At 38.6% G+C, this 22,753-nt stretch overlaps 1 protein-coding gene across 1 annotated transcript in view; it reads right to left on the bottom strand.

The window, feature by feature from the left end:
• The window catches only part of NIPAL2 (NIPA like domain containing 2), a 73,277-nt gene that overhangs the window by 31,225 nt on the left and 19,299 nt on the right, over positions 1 to 22,753 (bottom strand). The window contains exons 2-4 of the mRNA XM_080800454.1: positions 21,747 to 21,815; positions 20,547 to 20,718; positions 3,799 to 3,858 (exon numbers count right to left, since the gene is read on the bottom strand). Coding sequence (XP_080656580.1) covers positions 3,799 to 3,858; positions 20,547 to 20,718; positions 21,747 to 21,815 — 301 coding nt within the window. The remainder of the gene's footprint in view (positions 1 to 3,798; positions 3,859 to 20,546; positions 20,719 to 21,746; positions 21,816 to 22,753) is intronic.

The raw sequence follows: 22,753 nt of genomic DNA, 5'->3' as shown, positions 1-22,753 counted from the left end.
GAAATCTGGAGCTTTTTAAAGGAAAAATAATCATTAAAATAATTTAAAGTTATTAGTCCACTAAGAATCAGAGCACAGTCCAAAGCCTGTCATTGAGTTAATAATAGTTGGCGATTCCTTTCAGACATAGCTTTTGTGAGGTCATTTTTTGAGGCTAGTGGTGAAAAGCTTCGTAGCCACAGAGCAACATTTGGCAATAAATTAGTTCAGCTTGTTTCCACATGGCCCCAAAATCTTCATTTGTTCCATCATGAAAAGTAAACTTTCATTTGCTTGAAGCAGGGAAAAATAAATGATTTTCTTTTGCACATTTTGACAATTTAATTTTTAGCATGCTTGTATGTTAATCTTTTTTTTTTTTTTAAAGCCACTAACTACTCTTTTCCCTGTTTGGTTTTAATCTCTGTAAAATAAAATTAAAAAAACCTGCATTTTTAGCTCTTTATAGAAAAAGCTAAATTTTCTCAAGGCAATGGCAATACAGACCCAAAGAAAATACCTGTGACTTAACAGATTACTGAGTGAGGTTGGGGAGAAGTCCTTTTCCCCTAGTCTGAAGTAGGTTATTGCATTTCAGGTCATGATAATGTTGTGACATTGCTGTGGGAGCTGCGGGTATGGGATGGATGGCTCCCTTGTTTCTTCTTCCTACACCATTAAAGTTAAGAATCAATTACTTGTAACTTCAGTATGAAACGAATGTGACATCAGTTATACAGCCCTACTTAAAAAGCATTAAATTAGGAAAGCAAAAATATCCAATGGGAATTGTGGAAAATATTAGTTGGATTACTAAAGTTTGCAAAGGTATCCTAATCAAGATTTCCTCTGATGAACCTTGGGAGGACATGCAGGGGTGGGGGTTGAGGTAGCAGTGATAACGGTCATAACATGGAGTGCTTACTATGTGACAGGCTCTGTTCTAAGAGTTCTGCTTCTGTGAACTCATTTAATCCTACAGAGTAGGTAATATCATCTTCATCTGAAAGGTGAGGAGAAAGAGGAGATTAAGTAACTTCAAAAGGTCACACAACTCTCTGTCACTAGAGACTCACCCTTAGCCATCACGTTATGGTTGTATCAGGCTGCCACTATTAGAATACTGGTCTACCACTCACTGGTTACAGGACCTTGGGCAAGTTAGTTAACCTCTTTAAGTATCAGCTCTGTAGATAGGTTGCTCCTACATTTAAATGAGATAGTTCATGTAAAACACTAATAGCACCTGGGAAGAGGAACTATTCAATAAATGTTAGCTCTTCTTAAAATAAGATAAATTAGCAAAGAATCAAAGAGTTAACAGAGGCTTAATTCTTTATATTATCATTGTCTTTTGGTATGTGTGTATATGTGTGTGTGTGTGTTTCTTATTGCCAGTATTACATTTTTAGTATTCCTCTCAGGAATGAAGTTGATCACAGAAATGATGACAATTATAGTAACAAGGCTTTATGTTTCTCAACGTGCTTATACAAATTATTCAATTTGATCCTTTGAACAGTCTTCTCTATTTGTCAACAAACTGAGGCCCAGGGAAGTTACGCAGTATTACGTGGCCACATAGTTAACAGAAAAAGTTGAATCCAGATTTGAACCTATGAAAGTGAGTTTAATTTATACCCTTCGATGTTGAGCTAGTTTGCTGGTTTTAGTAATGTTTTGTTGGTATTGGGATTTCCAAGTACATAAGCAAATCATCTGCACACATTGATATTTCTATTTCTTCCTTTTCCATGATTGTGACTTGATTTTTTTTCCAGCTGATTGGCAGCAGTTAGAGTGCAGAATTAAATAGAAACTTACCCTGGCTTTTTACACCTTTGTTAATACTTCTCATGTTAGTTCCTCTGTACATCACCCTCCAAATGCTTAGAAATGGCCCATGCCTGTCCTATCCGGCCAGCAGAACTGACTGAAATGCTCCTGCTCTAAAACATTCTGTCTGAGCTTCTCAGCTAGAGTAACCTCTATTTATTTTAAGCCAGTGGTTCTCAACTGGGGCTGATTCTGTCCCCCAGGGGACATTTGGCAACATGTGACGTCATTTTTGGTTGCCATAACGAGGGCAGACGGTGCTACTGGCATCTGGCGGGTAAAGGCGAGGAGGGATGCCGCTGAACACCCTGAAATGCACAGGCCAGCCCCCTGCAGTGAAGAATTCTCCAGCCTAAAATGGCAGCAGTGCTAAGGTTGAGAAACCCTCTTCTAAACTAAATCCTCAAGGCATTAGGACACATATTATTTTATGCTTTTATTTTTATTTATTTATTTATTTTTAAAAAAGATTTTATTTATTTATTTGACAGACAGAGATCACAGGTAGGCAGAGAGGCAGGCAGAGAGAGAGGGGGAGGCAGGCTCCCTGCTGAGCAGAGAGCCCAATTCGGGGCTCGATCCCAGGACCCCTGGGATCATGACATGAGCCGAAGGCAGAGGCTTTAACCCACTGAGCCACCCAGGTGCCCCTATTTTCTGCTTTTAAAAAACTTACTACTGTATACATTTTATCATTGACTGTATTATTTGAGGGCAGAGATGCCATTGCCATCATCTTTTTATCGCCAGTGTTCACAATAATCAGCAAGTCTGCCTACATATCCACCTGTACTACCTCATTAAATACCTCAGCTTAATTTAAACTCAAGCAACCATTAACTACAAAAGATGACATATGTTAGATAAAATGATTTAGTTTCCTGGAGACATTTGATAAATGAGAAAAGTGATTCAGGACCTAATTTTTTTAATTTGTAAAACTCAGACAAATGCTCATTCTCCTTTCTGATTCCATGCCTCTTCCCCAAATGATTCCACAAGCCATGATATATTTAAAAAAGAGTACAGAACAATAACATATGTGAAAAGATACAATGCACATATGAGTGCATTTGGGAAAACATTGTAACTATGACAAATCTTATGATATTGACTAAAAACTCGACTAGCAGAATCAAACCAAAGAGAAAGAAGAAGTGAAAACACGTTCAAGACACTGGGCTCAAGGGAAACACAATCAGGGAAAACGAATTCTCAACATACCAACACTGGTGTCACATTTAAAGCTCAGATTTTACAAAAAATCTGATCTCCTTGGAAGTGAGCAGACATTGCCTTTATTTAAAGTGCCTAAAGTATCATATTTGTTATCGGATGTCAGCAGCAATTCAGAGAGCATTTTGTCAAGGAAGAAAATATGAAGTTCCAGAACTCTTCTCACAAGGGATATTTCCAATAAGAGGAGGAAGATACAACCAACACATGAGGGTTTGCTATATAAGAACAATCTTTCTGTCAGAAAGGCTACTGTTCCTTTCCACTAGTAGCTGCATTTCTAAATATAATTTTGAAGGGGAATGTTCTGTGTTACTTCTGGAAAGAGCGAAATACAAATTAGGTAGTTAATTGGTGCATCTGATTCTTGTGTGGTTTTCATTTTCATGCAGTTCTTCCATGTAACAATCGAACAAATGCAGCCTTTGAAGTGGAGTTCCTCTATTAGGTAACACAGATGTTTTCTTGGATTTTATTGTGCTCATGAAAATTTCATAACATTCATAATAATAGTAATGTAAAATAATAATTCACTGTGGCCAATAGCATGAGCAGCGGGCACAATGACAACCGAACTATTTCACGAGAAGGAGCAGAAGGCAGCTCCAGGAAAACACTATTCATCTCCAGATTTATCCATTTCAGTAATTTGTCCCCAGTTTTTAACGCACCTATTTTTTTATGGATAGTATTATTTGTTTCCTGATTAAGCAGTGCTACAATTACACGAATTAACCAATTACTTACCTAGTAAATCTGAAGCTCTTAAGTTTTCTTTCAGAAACATAACAGAAATGATGGCGCTACCTAGAAAGAAAATGGCCATTAGTGGTTTTTCCAATATAAAAACATACATTATGTGGTGCCATTTGAAAGGAGTTAAGCACTTCGTGTCTTATACCTGGACTAGCTATGTCCTGGTCAGAGGCACCCAGTAGCTGTGGCTGTGAAGACAACTTTATCCCCCTCATGCTTGAGGATACATAGAAACTGGCCTGGTTTACAATGGACCAAGGACATTGGCTGAGATAGTGCCCTGCAGACAGCAATGGCATCATAAAAGCTTACTAAGTAACTAAATGGATAAATGGAAGGGAGGAAGGAAGGAAAGAAAGAGAGAAAGAAAGAAAGAAGAGAGAGGGAGGAAGGCAGAAAGAGCAAAAAGAGATGGAACGAAAGCGTGGAAGGAAGGAAGGTTCAACTTTTAAATCTATACCTAACTGAAACTCATGATTTGCCTTCATCTCCTCTGTTAATTCCTATTCTAATGATACCTCTAAGGAGCCCCAGAATCCTAGGACTCCTGCCATCTCCCCTGTCTATACTACACATCCAACAGGATCTCGGGTTTGCTGGGTCTGAATTTCACCGTCCGTCCAGCCCACCCCCTTCTCTTCAGTCCAGTGTCCCTGGGCTGCTCAGGCCAGCTTCACCTCAGGCTCAGACCTCAGGCTCCTGCCACTTTACTCACATTTGTTCTTGATCTCTTTTATATTCTACGCCCATCCTTACTCAAATCATCAGAATTCCCAGAACCACCATTTAGTTTCATTCTAAAGGACTTTCATTTGTGTTATCCCCTTTGCAACTTTGCCTCCATTCTTGTGACCAGCTCTGTACTCAAGGATCACCTCTGGATTCCCCTAGACCCAGATGACAAAACCACCCTTTTGTGTAAATACCCCCTGCAATATAGCTTTCTTGTTACACTGAAGGTTTATTTGCCTGTCTCCCCTCAAAGACCATCAGTTCCTTTGACTCTGAGATATGTCTTCTTCTAAGATCTCCTGGGTCTACCTAGCCCACAAAGAAGAGAGTTTGTGGGATCTCTGCCCTGCTATTTGCTGGCCCTCATGACAGAAGATCCTCTTTCCCATGACTGATGCTACTGAACACTCAACCTTCAGTGAGCCATGACCTGCTACTATGGCATCAGTTTATACAGGATATGTTGAATCTCTTTTGAGTTTCCTCTCATGGAGCCGTTCCTCTGTGAGTAGAGGCTTGGGAAAATCCAAACTTGCAATAATACAAAATAATACACAACATTTAAATTTTTAAATTGTATTTAAATTTTTTTTTTTTAAATTTTTTATTTTAATAAACATGTATTTAAATTTTTAAATTGAATTTTTATTTAATTTTTTTTTGTATTTAAATTTTTAAATTGAATACAAATTTAATTAAATTTGGAGGAGGGGCAGAGGGAGAGGAAGAGGGAGAATCTTAAGTAGGCTCTACACCCAACATGGAGCCCAATGTAGGGCTTATCTCACGACCCTAAGATCATGACCAGAGCCAAGGTCAAGAGTAGGATGCTTAACCAATGAAGTCAACCAGGCGCCCCTGTATGTTAAATTTTTAACAGAAATTGTTAGTGATGTTTTTAAGTTTATTTTTTAAAGTAAAAATATACAGAAAAGTCATCATAAAAATAACTCATCATCTAGAGAAAACTGCTGTTAATATGTTGGCGTGTTTATTTTACCTTAGCTGAGATAAAATTGTAATGCAAATTTTCTTTCAGTTTCCTTAGTTATCATATTATTACACTTGCCATGTCATTTAAAATTCTATATAGATAGAAATTTTAATGAGTCTGTATAATAATTCATTAAATCAGTTAAATTTGAATATCACTATATCTGGTATTCTAACAACTGATTTAAAACAAAATAAAACCACACCAGAAACCCCCATTCAAGACAAGCTGGGATTCTCTCATGTTTTCTCCATCTTTTTCTCAACTAGCTCTTTTATTCAAGCTGAGCTATGTCCTTGCAAACTTCTCCTGGGCGAGTTATTTATCGGAATGGATGTTTTACACAGAATAAACAGAGCATGGAAAACGTTCACCAAGCATGAATTTAATTGGGTGGTGTGGCTTACAAACACTAAAGCAATGTTTTCCGTACAGACACATAGCCCATTATATTAAGAATTGAGTTTGGGACAGGTGTAAAAACATCGGAAAATTTTCCATTTCATATTTGAACCAAAACAATTCAGGGAAACTAGTTTCATACGTTAGGGAATTAGAAATGGTATAAAAACCAAGACCCTGTTCCCATCCCATCACTGACTCCCTGTGTGATTGCATAAGGAATGTGTCCAAGTGGAGAGAGGTAGATTAATAAGAAATAGGTGAAGAGTCACTACTAACACACACCACAAGCATTCCATGACAACAATCCCTGAGACGACTGTCTCACAGCAAATGAGTCCAGGGAGAAGGGAGACATGGCTTACCTTACATGGGGACAACTTAGAGCTGGTGAGAGGTACAGAGACAATGTACTCCAGGTCCTAAATGTGGTATTTGGGAGATAGGTCCACAGAAGTGGTCTGTTTACTCATTGATCCATTCATTTAGCAAACATTTGTATTATAGCACAACTGGAACCAAAGCTCACATTTCCTTAACCCTGGTCCAGGGCTCTTGCATGGACCCTACACTCCATTGCCTCCCTGGAAGGGAGAACAGCATTGTTCTTCTCTTCTTGCTGCTAAACCAGTTTCATAAATAATTTCACTCTTAGAAGGGATGGGGGAATTGCTCTGTAGGGGACAATGTCATTGCTAACAAGGGACAGGATTGGTAACAATAAACTTGAAATATACCATATGCACAAAATGATATCAATTGCCATAAAAGTTGTTCAGCATTTTATGAACATAAATATGCTACTTTTACTCTCTGAAAGAACTTATGTCTAATACACGTCTGTATTCATTTTTTTGTTTAAGAGAATGTGAGCTTTTCTACAAAATTGTTAGATGAAAGAATAAGATTTTTGTTTTATTTATCTAGCGAAGGAAGTGATAAAAAAGAACATTCTGTTAAGAAACACTCACAATTCATTTATCTTTCAAAATATGGTTAAAATGAGAGCTGTGCTGTGCAAAAAGACAGTATTTGAGCAACAGCACATAACATGACTTCTAAATGGAGCAGTAAATTTTTAAAATGAGAAAAAATAAATAACCTGAAATGTGCCATATATATATATTTGCAATCAGAGATTTGTCGAGCTCAACCCTGTCTCGTTGCTGCTGTAACAACCACCACTGCCTAGTAAAGACCTAGGAAGAGGAAAGAACTACTCTGCTTTTACTCCTATAGTAAAAGTTAATATTCGGAAATAGAGCATTTCAAAACCAATAGTTTAAAAAGCATTAACACAGAGCACAGTTGTGAATTAAACAGATTTGTGCTAGGTATGATTAAACTATAGTGACTACTGAGCATTCACTTCAGCACTCATGGTTTTGTGTAGATTTTTGACTGGGGGTGTATTTGGGGAGAGGTTCAAGAACCCTTTTCCGTTCTGGCCCTCATACGGACGCAGACCGAAACAGAGTGCTCACAGACGGGTCTACACAGAGCGTATCCGTGGGCACTTGGGGTTGAATTCATGACACGGTGTCACACAGGGACTCCAGAGCCAGACACTGAACCACAATGAGCATAATGCATTAAAAAAGAAAAAGTGAGAGGTAGCATTTGTAAGATAATATACCAAAATTTAAACATTGGTTATGCAGAACTTATGGTGGGAAAAAAAAGACAGCAAGAATATTTTCTGTAAGGGGAAAAAATAAGAAAGCTTCTAGTACTTTCTCTGGTACAAAATGGTGCTCCCATGAGGCATTTTATTAATGTATTCACTAGGCCTTAAAATTCTAATGCTTCACTGTCAGGAAGACTCTCAACAATTATCATAGGATAGTCAACTATTCTATTTTTAGCCATTCAGGTGTCACTCAGATCAGCAATCAGAATGGAGGTCCTTTCTGGTCAAGGTTGACACGGAGAAGCTTACATGAGGGAATTCTGATTCAGGTTATCAGATGAAAACAGATTAAGGCCAAGCAAGATTCTGGTGGCTTTTGCTGAACCAAGTCTAGATGTGGGGGAGGGTGCCAGTTCCAGCGGTAGCCACATGACCTGGTGTTGAGCATCATAACGCTCCCTGAAATGAACGCCAAGTTTGTCTTTTCTTTGCCTCCTCTATGACATCTCAGACTTGGTCCAGGGACTGGCTGTTATTATGGAAGAGTTATTTCACTTAACGTGGTCAAGGGTTAATGCTCTAAGATCCATAGCAGGCCACAAGTGAAAGAAAAAGATAACTATAAAATAATCTGGGGCATGGGAATTCAGAAACGTCATATGAACTTGATTTGGGTTTCTTCTGTAATAGCCACCATAGGGATTAATAAATCAGAAGTTAAGCGTCATATTTCTATATGTTTACAATAAAACTCAAAGATCAGGTGAGTTTTACAGGTGAGTTTACAGGTGAGTTTAGATTTCTGTGTCTGCAGAATAGAGAACTGAGGACTCCATTTTTACATTTATATGTGTAATTTTAGCTCTTGTTTTCTAAATACTTTATTTATTTATTTGACGGACAGAGATTACAAACAGGCAATGAGGCAGGCAGAGATAGAGGGGGAAGCAAGCTCCCTGCCAAGCAGAGAGCCCAATGTGGGGCTCGATCCCAGGACCCTGAGATCATGACCTGAGCGAAGGCAGAAGCTTAACCCATTGCGTCACCCTGGCGCCCCTTAACTCTCTTTTTATTAAAGGTTTAACAGTACAGAAGAGTTTGATTACTATTTAATGTGTCATACTATGGCACTTAAAAATATTTTGTTCACATTTACTACTTCTCATTTTTTACCCTTTATGACAACTTAATTTTTAAAACTTTTAAAATACTTTATAATTGACAGACATTACAATATAATGATTTGATATTTGTATTTGGGTTTTTTCCTCTTTTTCTAAATTTTATGTATTTATTTGAGGGGGAGAGCGTGCACACACGAGTGGGGGAGGGGGAGACGGAGAAGCAGATGCTCCGCTGCTCAGGGAGCCCAAAGTGGGGCTTTATCGCAGGACCCAGGGATCATGACCTGAGTGGAAGGCGGATGTTTAACTGACTGAGCCACCCAGGCACCCATGGTTTTTTGTTTTTGTTTTTGTTTTTATTTTTTATTGAAGTATAACTACATACAGTGTTATATTAGTTTCAGGGACACAATGTAATGATTCAACAATTCTGTACATTTCTCAGTGCTCAAGGTTAGTGTACTCTTTTAAAATTTAATTTTTTATTTGAGTATAGCTGACACACAATCTTACATTAGTTTAGGTGTACAACTCAGGGATTTGACAGGTTTATACATTATGCTATGTTCACCCCAAGTGTAGCTACCATTTGTCCTTTTACTTCATTATTACAATAAACACTATATTCCTTATGTTGTGCCTTTTACTCTCACGTCTTACTCATTTCATAACTGGAAGCCCGCGTCTCCCACTCTTTTTCACCCATTTTGCCCAACCCCCACTCCCTCCCCTTAGAACCACCAGTTTGTTCTCCCTACGTATAGGCCTGATTCTGCTTGTTCTTTGTTTATGCATTTTGCTTTTTTAGATTCTACTTGTGGGGATTCCCTTAAGTATCCCTAAAAATACTGAGCATCTTTTCATGTCTGTTGGCCATCTGTATGTCTTCTTCAGAAAAATGTCTATTCAGGTCCTCTGCCTATTTTTTAATTGGATTGTTGGGGTTTTTGGTGTTGAGTTCTTAATACATTTTGGGTATGAATCCCTTATTGGATATATCATTTGCAAGTATCTTCTCCCATTCGGTAGGTTGCCTTTTTGTTATGTTGATGGTTTCTTTCACTGGGCAAAAGCTTTGTTTTTTATGTAGTCCCAACAGTTTATTTTTGCTTTTGTTTCTCTTGCTTTAGAAGACATAACTAGAAAAATTTTTCTACAGCTGATGTCAGAGAAATTACTGCCTATGTTTTCTGGTAGGATTTTTACGATTTCAGGTTTCACACTTAGGGTCTTTAATCCATTTCGAGTTTATTTTTGCGTGTGGTGTCGGAAAGGGGTCCAATTTCTTTCTCTTACATGCAGCTGTTCAGTTTCCCTAGCACCATTTGTTGAAAAGACTGTATATTCTTGCCTCCTTTTTCATAGATTAATTGACTATATAAGCATGGGTTTATTTCTGGACTCTCTGTTCTGTCCCATTGATTGATGTGTCTATTTTTGTGCCAATGCCATACTGTTTTGGTGACTACAGCTTTGAGTATATCTTGAAATATGGGACTGTGATCCCTCCAGCTTTGTCTTTCTCTCTCAAGACTGCTTTGTTATTTAGGTTCTTTTGTGGCTCCATACAAATGTTGGGATAATTTATTCTAGGTCTATGAAAAATGCTGGTATTTTGATAGGGATTGCATTACTTCTGTCGATATTTGTATATATTGCAAAATGATCACCACATTAAGTCCAGTTAACAACAGTCACCAAATATAATTATAGAATTTTTTTTCTTATAATGAGAACTTTTAAAATTTACTCTTAACAACTTTTAAATATGCAGTGCAGTTTTATTAGCTATAGTTGCCATGGTGTACGTTACATTCCATGACTTATTATTTTATAATTGGAACTTTGTACCTTTTGACTCTTTTCACCCATTTCACCCACCCCCCTCCCTGCCCCCAGCAACGACCAGTCTGTTCTCTGTATCTATAAGCTTGGTTTTTTGTTTTTTTTAGATTTCACATAGAAGTGAGATCATTTGGTATTAGTCTTTCTTTGACTTATTTCACTTATTTCACTTAGCAGAATGCCCTCAAGGTCCATCCATGTTGTCACCAATGATAAGATTTCATTCTTTTTCATGGTTGAATAATATTCCATTGTGTATTACTACCTTATTTTTATTAATTCACTGATAGATACCCGGATTATTTCTGTATCTTACTTATTGCAAATAATCCTGCAAGGAACATGGGGATGCATTTATCTTTTAAAGTCACTGTTTTTGTTTCTTTAGATAAATACCCAGAAGTGGAATTGCTGGATAATATGGTAATTCTATTTTTAAGTTTTGAGGAATCTTCATATTGTTTTCCAAAGTGGCTACACCAATTTATCTTTTTTTTTAATTAAAAAAAATTTTTTTTAATTTTTAAAGATTTTTATTTATTTATTTGACAGACAGAGATCACAAGTATGCAGAGAGGCAGGCAGAGAGAGAGGAGGAAACAGGCTCTCTGCTAAGCAGAGTGCCGGACATGGGGCTCGATTCCAGGACCCTGGGATCAGGACCCAAGCTGAAGGCAGAGGCTTTAACCCACTGAGTCACCCAGGTGCCCCTACACCAATTTATCTTATCACCAATACTGCATAAGGGTTCTTTTTTCCCCCACATCCCAGCCAACACTTGTTACTTCTTATCTTTTGATGACAGCCATTCTAACTGGTCAGGCGGTACTGCACTGTGGTTTCATTTTGTTGATAGTTTACTTTGCTGTGCAGAAGCTTTTTAGTTTCACGTAGTCCCACCTGTTCATTTTTGCTTGTGTTGCCTTTGCTTTTAGTGTCAAATCCAAAAAAACATGCCAAGCCCAGTGTCAAGGGGCTTACTGTTTTCTTCTAGGAGTTTCGTGGTTTCAGGTCTTAGATTCAAGTCTTTAATCCATTTTGAGTTAATTTTTGTGTAAAATAGTGGGCCAGTTTCATTCTTCTGCATGTGCCTGTGCAGTTTTCCCAGCACCATTTGTTGAAGAGACTGGCCTTTCTCCAATGTATATTCCTGGTTCCTATGTAGTAAATTAATTAAACATAAATGCCTGGGTGTATTTCTGGGCTCTCTCTTTTGGTCCGTTGATCTGCGTCTGTTTTTATGACATACCGTACAGTTTTGATTACTATAGCTTTGTAATGTGGTTTGAAACCAGGGAGCATGATGCCTCCATCTTTGTTCTTCTTTCTTAAGATGACTTTGGCTATTTGGAATCTTGTAGTTCCATACAAATTTTAGAATTGTCCTTTCTAGCTCTGTGAAAAATGCCACTGGAATTTTAATAGGGATTGCATTGAACCTGTAGATTGTTTGGGTAGTATGGACGTTTTAACAATATGAATTTTTCCAATCCTTGAGCACAGACTATCTTCCCATTTATTTGTGTCTTCTTCCTTTTCTTTCATCAACATCTTATAGCTTTCAGTGTACGGGTCTCTTACCTCCTTGGTTAAATTTACTCCTAGGTATTTTATTCTTTTTCACGCAATTGTGACTACTCCTCAAAAGGCAAAATTAACCCTGAGCTAAAACAGTCAATTATACTTTATTCAACTCTGATTATGGATATAATATTCTTATCTGATTCAGTTGTAAAAAGTAAAACAAAACAAAATCAAAAAACCTTTGGTCCATGGGTTATGAATTCAAATGTTTACAGGGCCAATTAGGCAATCCTCTCCAGAGGGCAAAATAATAAAGGTGGTGGGTTGGAGCAATGAAGGGTGATGGGCTGTGGATGGTAGACTGGTGTGACGAGGGTTGCTGTAGCTATGAGGACCAGTGACCTAGATTATACAAGACCAGTGAAAGGTGACAGCCGTAATTCAGCCATAATTCAGCCCTAGCCAAATCCAAGTCCAGGACTACCACGTCTGATTCTTTAAGGCAAACCACTTTTTGTGTGTCATGGTCCAATTTTTAAACATGGGAAATTAGTTTATAGTCTTTCAAAGCACTGTTTAAGCCAAACAAAACACAGCAAAGTTCAGATCTGACCTACAGGACACCAGTTTTTGGAATCTCATCTAGCCCACAGTGAACGTTTCATCAATTTTCATTTAGTGTCATCCAATTTTTTGTTTAACCTCTATGATCTGAAGAGAAACTGGGGTATATTTTTACACAATGGGAAAGCAGAAGACAAAGTAGTAAAGGAAATCCTTTTGTAAAAAAATAGTCCCTGACATGAAAAGAACATATTTATATAATAATGCTACAAAAAGATCCTCACATGTAAATATCTGGCTTGTGGTTTCTGACCACTTATAATGGCAACTTTATTGCACTGCTAAAAAGCAAATCACTAAAGCACTTTCCCGTCACTTACAATCAAGCTTCAAACATGTGGACACGTTCTGCACGCTCCCAGGCTCAATCAACTATAACCGTATGGCGGTATTGACTACCCCCAAATTATTATTCCCTCTTAGTTGTAGCATTGTAGGGGGAACGTATGTCAATTACAACGTACTCCATGGAGTTTGGATTTGAAAGGCTGAGGATGTGACGGTTTGAGAAATGTTTCTTTGTAGAGAAAAAAAGTTGCTCTACCATATTGGCAGGAATACAAGTGTCAAGTAATTCACGTTAATAAAAAAAATTGCTATTGTCATTTATTGAAGATACTGCAGAAATAGTTCATAGGTAATTTGTATAATTTCAAATAAGGAAATTCACCTGGATTAAGAATAATCATTCTTTCATTTCTACATTTTTCTTGACATACATTAGTGATTACACTTGAAAAGAGTCCAAAAAAGTAAAAACTCTATTATTGAGAAGATTAACTCTGTATTATAAATTTCTATAATAGCATATTACTTCAGCAGGAGAAATTTCTCTAGAGATATTTATGGCGTCCTCAAAAAATCAGCATGGGTGGGAAAGACCTTACGAATAGAGCTTTTTAGGTTTTAGGGATGCCTTCAGCTGAGTGCATGAGCAGACATAAAATGAGAACTTCAGGGCTTCATCCTGTGCTCTGAAATTTGGGGACAAACCTGCTAAAGCAGACAACCCAGCAAGCCACCAAAAAAAGGGATTTTTTTCTGTATATTTCTGACATTAAAATAAGTGCCCATGTGCAGCGCCCACAGGCAGCCCCTGGGGTCTGGAGCTCCAGTGATCTCATCCAGCCTGGCGCTAAGCACGGGGCTCCGGAGGTCTGGGAGAATTCGCAGCATCTAGGTTCGTGCAATGCTACAGGTCACTTGCTTATTGGTCTGTTTGTTTCCTTTCATTTGTTTCTAATAAAAATCTTGGAGATCGAAGTTTCTGCTTGAGATGACTTCTTTAAAGTTCCAAAGGCCTCACCAGGGTTTTCTGGCTACACTATGACCATCGCCTAATGGATTACAGACACACTTCAGCTCAGAGTTCCATCACAGCACAAGACAGATACATGAAACAACATATATTTCACACCATGAGTTTCCATTTGAGCCGAAGCCAGTATGTTGGGGAAAAATGGGAGATGGAAAAGACTTATCGGTCATATGTCTCATTCTCTCCTCATTTTCTCGGTGCAGTTGGCTCTCCAGCCGTCATCTGAATTAGCCCAGTCACACGGTGACTACTTCTCTTAGGAAATTTTTCCAGGGCCAAGGAGATCTTGCTGCTATTGATTCTATCATTCCATGTAAAATTCCAAGTGTTTGATCTCATGTAATTCATCTCAAGCCTAATCTATTCATTACCGGCTTCTAGTCATCTGGGCAAGAATGAAGTAAAATAACAAGTTTGTGTGTCTCATACATTACTGACATAGCGGCTGCTCATTCCATACTCGTTTCTTACCTTTACTTCTAAAGTCCTGACTGAATTTAACTTGAAAGGTGGTGGTGTATTCTGTGAACTCTCTTCGGATTACTTTAAGTCAATACACTCAGGGGTATAGAACTGAAAATTGTCATTGGTGTTTTCATTATGCTCTGTCTCTCACCCTCCTTGCCCCTGCAACAATCTCCCTTGCCACTCCCAGAAAAATTAATTTTATACTGACTAAGGTCTACCATGAATCTCCTTAATTCCGTGGGACTTCAATTCTTTTGACTGTTGATGGTTGCATCCTTTTTTCCAATGCTTAAGCAGAGCATAGATACATCATGAGGATGACGGGAAAAAGGAAAACATTAAATGTAAGGTTGGACTTTGTAGGTGCACAAATAATTTAACTTAACCCCCAGAGGACAAGCTTATAAACTTTTAAGCATGTACAGAAGTGAATTTCCATGAGCTCCTTGCAATGAAATGCTCAACTATCATGCTAAGTAAGTGTTTTTGTCTTCTAACACCCTAGAACAGAACATCCTATCCTCATTTTATCAAACTTCAAATTCAAACCGGGTCTACAAAGCTGTGTTATATGATTTCCCTGCACTCTGCTTTCCTGGAGAAAAAAGATGGAAAGCAAGCAGACACACACAGCCATGTCCCCTGGGTCTCAGTTAAATGGTGAGGAAAAGACATTAAGCAGGTCATCATGAGAATGACGAAAATCGACGGAGGGGAAATGTAGGACCAGGACTGCTGTGTGTGTTTGAGCAGGTGGCAGAGTGCACAAAGACACAACGTCTGAGGAAGCACATTGCCTATTTTGTCAATTTGTGTATTTTTCAGGACAATTTTATGACAGGTGGTACCAAAGTATCCTGTACTAATGACATCACCATACTATAATAATTTCCAGACAAACAGAAATAAAGCAGCACGAGAAAGGCTACCTTTTTCTAGTCACAAAAATGCACCACATAGACAAGAAGGGGCCCACGTGGGGTGTTAAGGGAATAGAGAATAAGCCTGTTTAATTTAGTCTAGAAGCCAAGAAAGGCCTTCTGAGGAGGGAAGGATTAGCAGTAGTTTAAAATTTTATTACAAACTGCACAGAACATCCAACTTCTTTCTTTTTACTCGATTTCTGGTATAATAGTTTCTCCAAACACACATTCCCAAATTGCAATTAGGCCTGAAAGAAACCGGTCCTTCAGCCTCTCTGAAGTCAATTAGAAAGTGCACAAAAGTGCTATGAAGCCAGAGTGAAAAGACACGAAGTCACACACACACCTCAGGCTGCCATGCTTTTCCTCTGACAAATATCTGTGTGTGTTTAACGTATTTTGTCTTGGTCGGTTATTCAGAAATTCTGGTATTTTCCAACATGTTTTGGTTGGTAGGATGTGGAGAAGTCAAAGGGTAATTGCAGTTCAATGGCTGAACCCATGAGCTGCGAGGATCCTACTTTTCCACTCCCTGAAAACTAACTATTACATGGATAAGAACAATAAAGAGCTTTTCTTAAACTGGCTCCTCCATTTTAGAGAATTTAATCATCAGCCATCTTTTGGGGCTGGGGAACAGACGCCCTTAGAAAGAATAATGTGCTTTGTTTCTGAGTGATCATAATCACTGTAAGTCACAGTGACAATCACTAGAGTTGTCATTATGTCAAACACTGTAGTCTGTGTCCAACACTGTTCTTAGGTGTTTGTGTTTATTCTGTTCCTGCCAGCGTCCCCCCTGCCCTGCCCCGCTCAGGACAACTTCTAAGGTAAGAACTCTTTTCTCTCCCCATTTTGCAGATTAGGGATCTGAGGCTTCAACCTGTTTAAACTACTTGTGTGAGGTCACAGAGCTTTCCTGCAGCAGAACTGAGATGTGAATCCTAGAGCTGGCTGTGTGGCCTGAGCGTGTGTTCCTGACCATTCAACTGCCCTGTTTTATTGGGACAAATATCCAGCCTAGGCTATAGACGAAATTGAAAACATCCATTCAATTGAGCTCAGGTCATGATCTCAGGGTTGTGAGATCAAGCCCTGTGTTGGGCTTCATGCTCAGTGCACGCAGAGTCGGCTTGTCCCTCTCCCTCTCTCCTCTCCCTGCTCACTTGCTCTCTCTCCCTCTCTAAAATAAATAAATAAATAAAAACTTAAAAAAAAAAAAAAGAAAAAGGAAAAACATCCATTTAGCTTTCTTAATTAATGGAAACATAAACACAAGTCAACATCCAGAATTAACCACCTTGCCAGTATAATGAGCGTATTAGTCAGAATGAGCCTTTGGACCTATTTTTCAGTGAGAAAAAAGATTCAAAGTGCAAGATGACACAAGGATACCAGGGCTCTGATATTCTCCAAAAGCCAGACCCAGGCCTGGGCATTCAAATCTGCCAGGATTATGGCCCGTTATCCAATCCTTGAGACTCCGGCAGGCTGGATAACTCGCCCAAGCCAAGCAGCAGAGATTGGGTAATTACTCACATGAGCATTGCCTTAAGAATTCCTTACAGCGTTTTCTGCAGAACTGCTGTCCTTTGCAGGTGCTTCATGTAAAAATGTTGTGTGGTCAGCAGGTTCTGGAAACCCGGCCTACTGCATCTGTCTCTGGGAGACTCAGTGTGTGTGGGCCTGTCCCGGGCTGCGTCCCGCTGAGCCTTGCCCTCATGAAACCGAGCTAACATTGAAAATCCAATACGGCAGAGATCTTTCTGATCGTGGAGCTCTTTGTTTCTCAGAACACCCTTGGAGCCACCGGTAAAATAGTGTTTGAGGACTGGCTGCTTCAAGGTGAGCGTGGCAGCGGGGTTAGCAGAACACACACAGAAGGGGAAAGAAAGGATAGACAGAAAAAAAAAAAAAGAAAGGATAGACAGGAAGATGGCTGGAGACCGCCATGTGGGAAGAGCCCAGACTGAAAGAGCAATAATGCTTATCATAGTGTTTCTTATACACTAGTCCCGCGAACAATCTGTTCAATTGAAGTTACAAAGGGAAAAAGAATTTTGATGACGTAAGACAAGACAGCGGGTCTGACATATTAGCAGGCCTGGCATATTGTGTGCAGTGAGATCAGCGCACAGGATGACCTACATGGGATCTCTCCTTACTTCTGGAAGGGTGAACAGAGCACGGGGTTGGTGTGAACCAGATCACCTAAGCAGAGGAAGGAAGACGAAAGAAAACACTTACCCTACTTTGGAGGTCCAGCTTTTTAAAATTTTCTTTCTTTCTTTTTTTTTTTTAAATAAAAACAACAAAAAATAGAAGAAAGGCCAGAAAAGAATAAGCAAACTCCCATTCCATCCAAAATACAATATCTTTTTTGGTCTGTTTTCTTAAAACTCAGAAGGAAGTCTGATTTCTTTCATGAATCTCCCAAGAAATAATAAGAGGAAAAATTCCAGCACAGAAAAACATGGACACTCTTCTGTCTCATCTGTACACAGAGCCATATGATATGGTTATTTTAAAAATACTTTCCTTTTTTGCTTCAGGTCCTTTAGAGTTTCTAGGATCTTTATAAAGAATCTCAGGGTGGTAGTGGTTTGTTCCGGGGAATATTGCCAATCACCAATGGCCCATAACCCACCCAAAACACTTCACAGTAACCTAAATTTGGTTCCGGAATGCGGTGGGAATATTACAAGCATATATTGCTGTTTGCAAAGATTGTAAAGTAGGAAATGGTTTGTATTTGAGGCTATAAGTTTTTTGTCTTTGTTTTTGTTTTTTTACTTCTTTGAATCATTTTATGGGCAGAGAGGGAGGTTGCTAAAAAAGTTCTAACATTGAAATATTAATTGGGGCCAAGAGCACAGAATGAAAAATGATCTGTAACATTGAGAAAATCCCATCTGTCAAACCAGTGGGCTCAGAGTTTGAAAGTAGGTATACTGGCCCCAGGGGGACTTGGGGAGGACAGGACACTGTCTAAGGTGAGTGAGAAAACTTAAGCTTCTTACTATTAATGGGAGCTTTGAGCAAGTCAGGCCAAGATGAGCAGCTTCACAGGAGGCTTCCCTGAAGGTCTGTGAGGGGTATCAAGGGACCCTTAATCTCTGGCAACTTCCAAATTCTCACTTTAGATCCCAACAGGGCCTGGCTGTATTTCATTTCTGTGAAATCCCTGATCATTGCAATAAATCTAGCCACACTCCCCTTTCTTTGGGCTAGTTGGAATAGCTCTCTTTTTCTTGTTCCCAGAAAAAAGGATTACCAGTACCTGGGAGACTCAAGATAAATGGAGAATTTCATTATAATGTGGTACACTCAACCCTCCTCCAGGTGTCTGTTTATATTCCTGGACACTTTTTTGCCTATTTCATGGAAGCTAAGCATGAAGCAAAACAAGAAATAAAAATGAAAACCAGCTCTAAACATATAGTCATTATGAAGAATAATACAACATTTTTAGAATAATTGCAGCCTGTAGAGGTCCCAAGGTTACAATATAACTAGATCTTTTATCTATTATTTCTCAGATTTTGAGAAGAAAGAAGAAATCCACAATGTCCATGTATATGGTATGTGTAGCAAAGAGAAGATATGCTAAAACTGCTCATTTTATTAGAATGTTAAAAACAGCAATGATTACATAAATGGTGTGCCTATTCAGAGTAATAACAGGATGACAATTTTAACTGAGCAATTTCTAGAAAGCTGAAAAAGTGTTCTTTGCTAGATATTCTACTATAGTATACCATGAAAATATTTTAAATACAATATTTTGAGTGATTAAGAGGGGGAAACTACTATCAAAATAAATTAAATCTTTTCAAATATATATTATTTTGGTTTAAACTGTGCTTTCTTTAAGAATATTATATTTTTTAAGGAGAAATATTAAATTGGAGTGTGTGAGTGCATCTTATGCTTGATCTAGTTGTTACCAGACAATAACCATCAACTCCTTTTTACTTCAGTGGAGGCTTCAAATTCACATTTAAAAACATGCTGTTGCCATAGCAGCAAATAAAGAGTAAAACTAAAAAGATTTTATTGATTTTAACAAGGCTTAGAAAATTTATTCATCTTTTTAGCAGCAATTTTTGCTCTTTTATTTTTTTAGTCTTTCGCAACATCTCATATTCTCTTTTCTAGATATATTTAGTAAATCATAAATTTTGAAAGTAGGTTAATTCTGACAGTACTACAAAATTACACATCCTTATAGTAACGTAGAATAACCAATGTTTAATTCCTTTTTAAAAAGATATATTTATTTATTTTAGAGAGAGAATGTGCAAGGATGTGAGCATGTGAGCAGGGGTAGGGGCAGAGAGAGTATCTTAAGCGGGCTCCAGGCCTAGTACGGAGCCCACAGGGCTCCATCCCACAATCCTGAGATCATGAGCTAAGCCTAAATCCAGAAGCAGATGCTTAACCAACTGAGTCACCCAGGAGCCCCAATATTTAATTCTTTTTTTAAAAAAAGAATTAGTTAAAGGATTATTTATTTATCTATTTATTTGAGAGAGAGAGAGATGGTACACAAGCAGGGAGGAGGGGCAGAAGGAGAGGGAGAAGCAGAACCCCCATCCCCCACCATGAGCAGGGAATTTGATGTGGGACCCAATCCCAGGATGCTGGGATTATGGCCTGGGCTAAAGGCAGAGGCTTAACCGACTGAGCCATCCAGGTGTCCCCCACCCACCCGCCAATATTTAATTCTTAACGTAAAAGAGATATTGAACTATGGAGTCAAGATCAGGCATCAAACACCCTAAGTACATGTAATGTCAGTTTCACATATGAATAAAGCACGATGTATCACAAATGCTTTTAGATGATTCATTGATAATTTAAAAAGCATGATATAACATTTGCTGTTCCTGTTAATTTATTAAGGTGCAGACACTGGAAATTGGGCTTTTAAACATAAATACTACAGTTACAAAGTGCAGGTTCCTTCATGGGTAAGGGGGCAGCCTGACTGCGGATCAGTGAAGTCAGGGTAATTGGTCCAAGTTAAAGTGCTAAGAAAACAGGAAGTTGACTTTCTTCTTTTATTCATGTGTTGTTCATGTTATGTGTTTTTTGGCCAAGTATTCTGATCTCTAAACATTAGTTTTTGTCAAAACACAGAGAAATGGCTCACCTGTGACAGACATACAGCCTAATGGGGCGATGAGAGTAATGGGAGCAAATCCATAGGCGGCGAAGTTGCCCATCTCACCCATAGCCATGAGCGCGGCCCCAGTCCACCACAACGCGCTCTTGAAGTAGGGCCTTGGGTGTTCCTGGTGCGCCAACTGGACATGAGAATATTTCTGGAAGCAAATCGGAATGTAAGTAAGAACATATTCTACCCAATTAAAACTTGCCTTGAACATTTTTGGTCCTATGCATTTGCATCATGGTTTTTAAAGTTTACTTACAGATTATTACAGAACAATTATTATTGTTTTCTGCTTGTTCCAAACATATTAACTGCAGAAGTCACTGCCATTGATGGGGGATTTTGTGTGGAAAGGGCCTTCCTTATATAGGAATGTTGCTTAATTCTCATAACTGTAAAATTAGCGTTACTAATTGCTCTCCAAAGACGAGCAGTGTGCTAAAGAATTAAGTGCCCTTTTAGTCCACCACACCACAACACTTTCTTTAGAAGGTCAGAAAGAGTCCAGATGCCAAAATAAACATTGATGAAATGAAAATAATAAGTTACTCACGAAAACCCCTTGGAAAAGGGATTTCAATGGATGAGTCAAACAGCTACCACAATAACATAGCAGGGCAGATGCTTTGCTAGTAGGAGGTCGGGTGGTAGACCCTTGTTTACACATGGTTGGAGTATTTCCTTGTATTTGAAACATCGACATTCCTGGAAAATTGGCCATTAAATAAAGCTCTATTTCATTACTGATTTGATGATGGCTGAACGTACTTTCTCTTAATACGTATGTACCACTCTACATTACATTTAAAAACTTTCAAAAAAATAATAAAAGTACTAGAAGAAAACACAGAACATTAAAAATAAATCTTGGTTTGTGCCAAGATCATGAACATCTTAGGTATAAATTTGTGGTACAGATTCACAAGCCACTGAAGGACCTTGCCTTGGCCATGTAGTATTATTAAGAGGTCCACAGAAACATTTGATTTTCTTTTTCAATCAGAAGAAGAAAGTGAATGCAATTAGCCTAGACTCTATTTGTCTTTGCATCAATGAGGTCATAAGATATAATTGTTTATTTTTGCGGAGGAAGGATCCCAAGAAGTACCCGAGGCCTCCTGAAGTCATAATGTGTTCCTGGATCAAACTACAGAGTCAGAAAAATAAGCTACTTCTTACCTGAATATTTAGGGAAATACTCATTACCAAATTTCCTAAAATGGCTAGCAAAACTCCCAACAGGTGAATCTGTAAAATAAAATGTTTTCTTGTTAAAATAACACTTGTAAGCTATTTCCTAAACAACATCCCCCCCCCAAAACCCAAACCCAAAACAAAACAAAAACCAACAAAATTTAAGTTGATACATTTATTTATTTGTTCCTTAGCAAATATTTACTTAGCACCCATTTGCCAGGGCCATTTGGATTATGAATAGTAGTTTTACCAGGATTTGTCTTTTTCGCTTTAGTCAAATATTATTTTTTAGAACTAGCACAATGCTTTACTGAGTTCTCTAGATTTTTGCCTCATTGGCTCAAATAAAGAAGACAGTTACCAGGTTCTGACTTTTTCCTCACTAGGGTGCTTCTTTTTTTTTTTTTTTTTTGATTTATTATTTGACAGAGAGAGATCACAAGTAGGCAGAGAGGCAGGCAGAGAGAGAGGAGGAAGCAGGCTCCCCGCTGAGCAGAAAGCCTGATGCGGGGCTCGATCCCAGGACCCCGGGATCATGACCTGAGCCAAAGGCAGAGGCTTTAACCCACTGAGCCACCCAGGCACCCCACTAGGGTGCTTCTTATTTGCCCTTTCAGTCAACTTTCCTCAGCAACGCCTCTGATCGTGGTGTTCACTGCCTCAAGTGTGGACTTCATAATTGTTGCCCATCTGGTCTCCCTCGCTCCTTTCTCTTACTATATTCTGGAGGAGTGTGGAATGAAGGAAAGATCGCTGGCCTTGGAAGAAAGGATGTATTTGAGATTCAGATCTGCTATTTTCTAATGGGTGACTCTGAGCAAGTTATTTCAGCTCCCTGGCCTCAGGAAACAAGAAGAAGTTGAATAAGATGTTTCCAAAATCCCTTTACTTCTAAAGTTCTGTGATCTCCGTGGGAGAGAGACTACATCTTCCCACCACTCCTCTGATCAAGAACCCAGTGTTTCTCCGCAGTCAGCTGCATCGAATAT

The sequence above is a fragment of the Martes martes genome, assembly GCF_963455335.1.
Source record: "Martes martes genome assembly, chromosome: 4".
In the NCBI taxonomy this organism is placed as follows: domain Eukaryota; kingdom Metazoa; phylum Chordata; class Mammalia; order Carnivora; family Mustelidae; genus Martes; species Martes martes.
The sequence above is the reverse complement of the archived record's forward strand: the minus strand, read 5'-3'. Positions and strand labels throughout refer to the sequence as shown.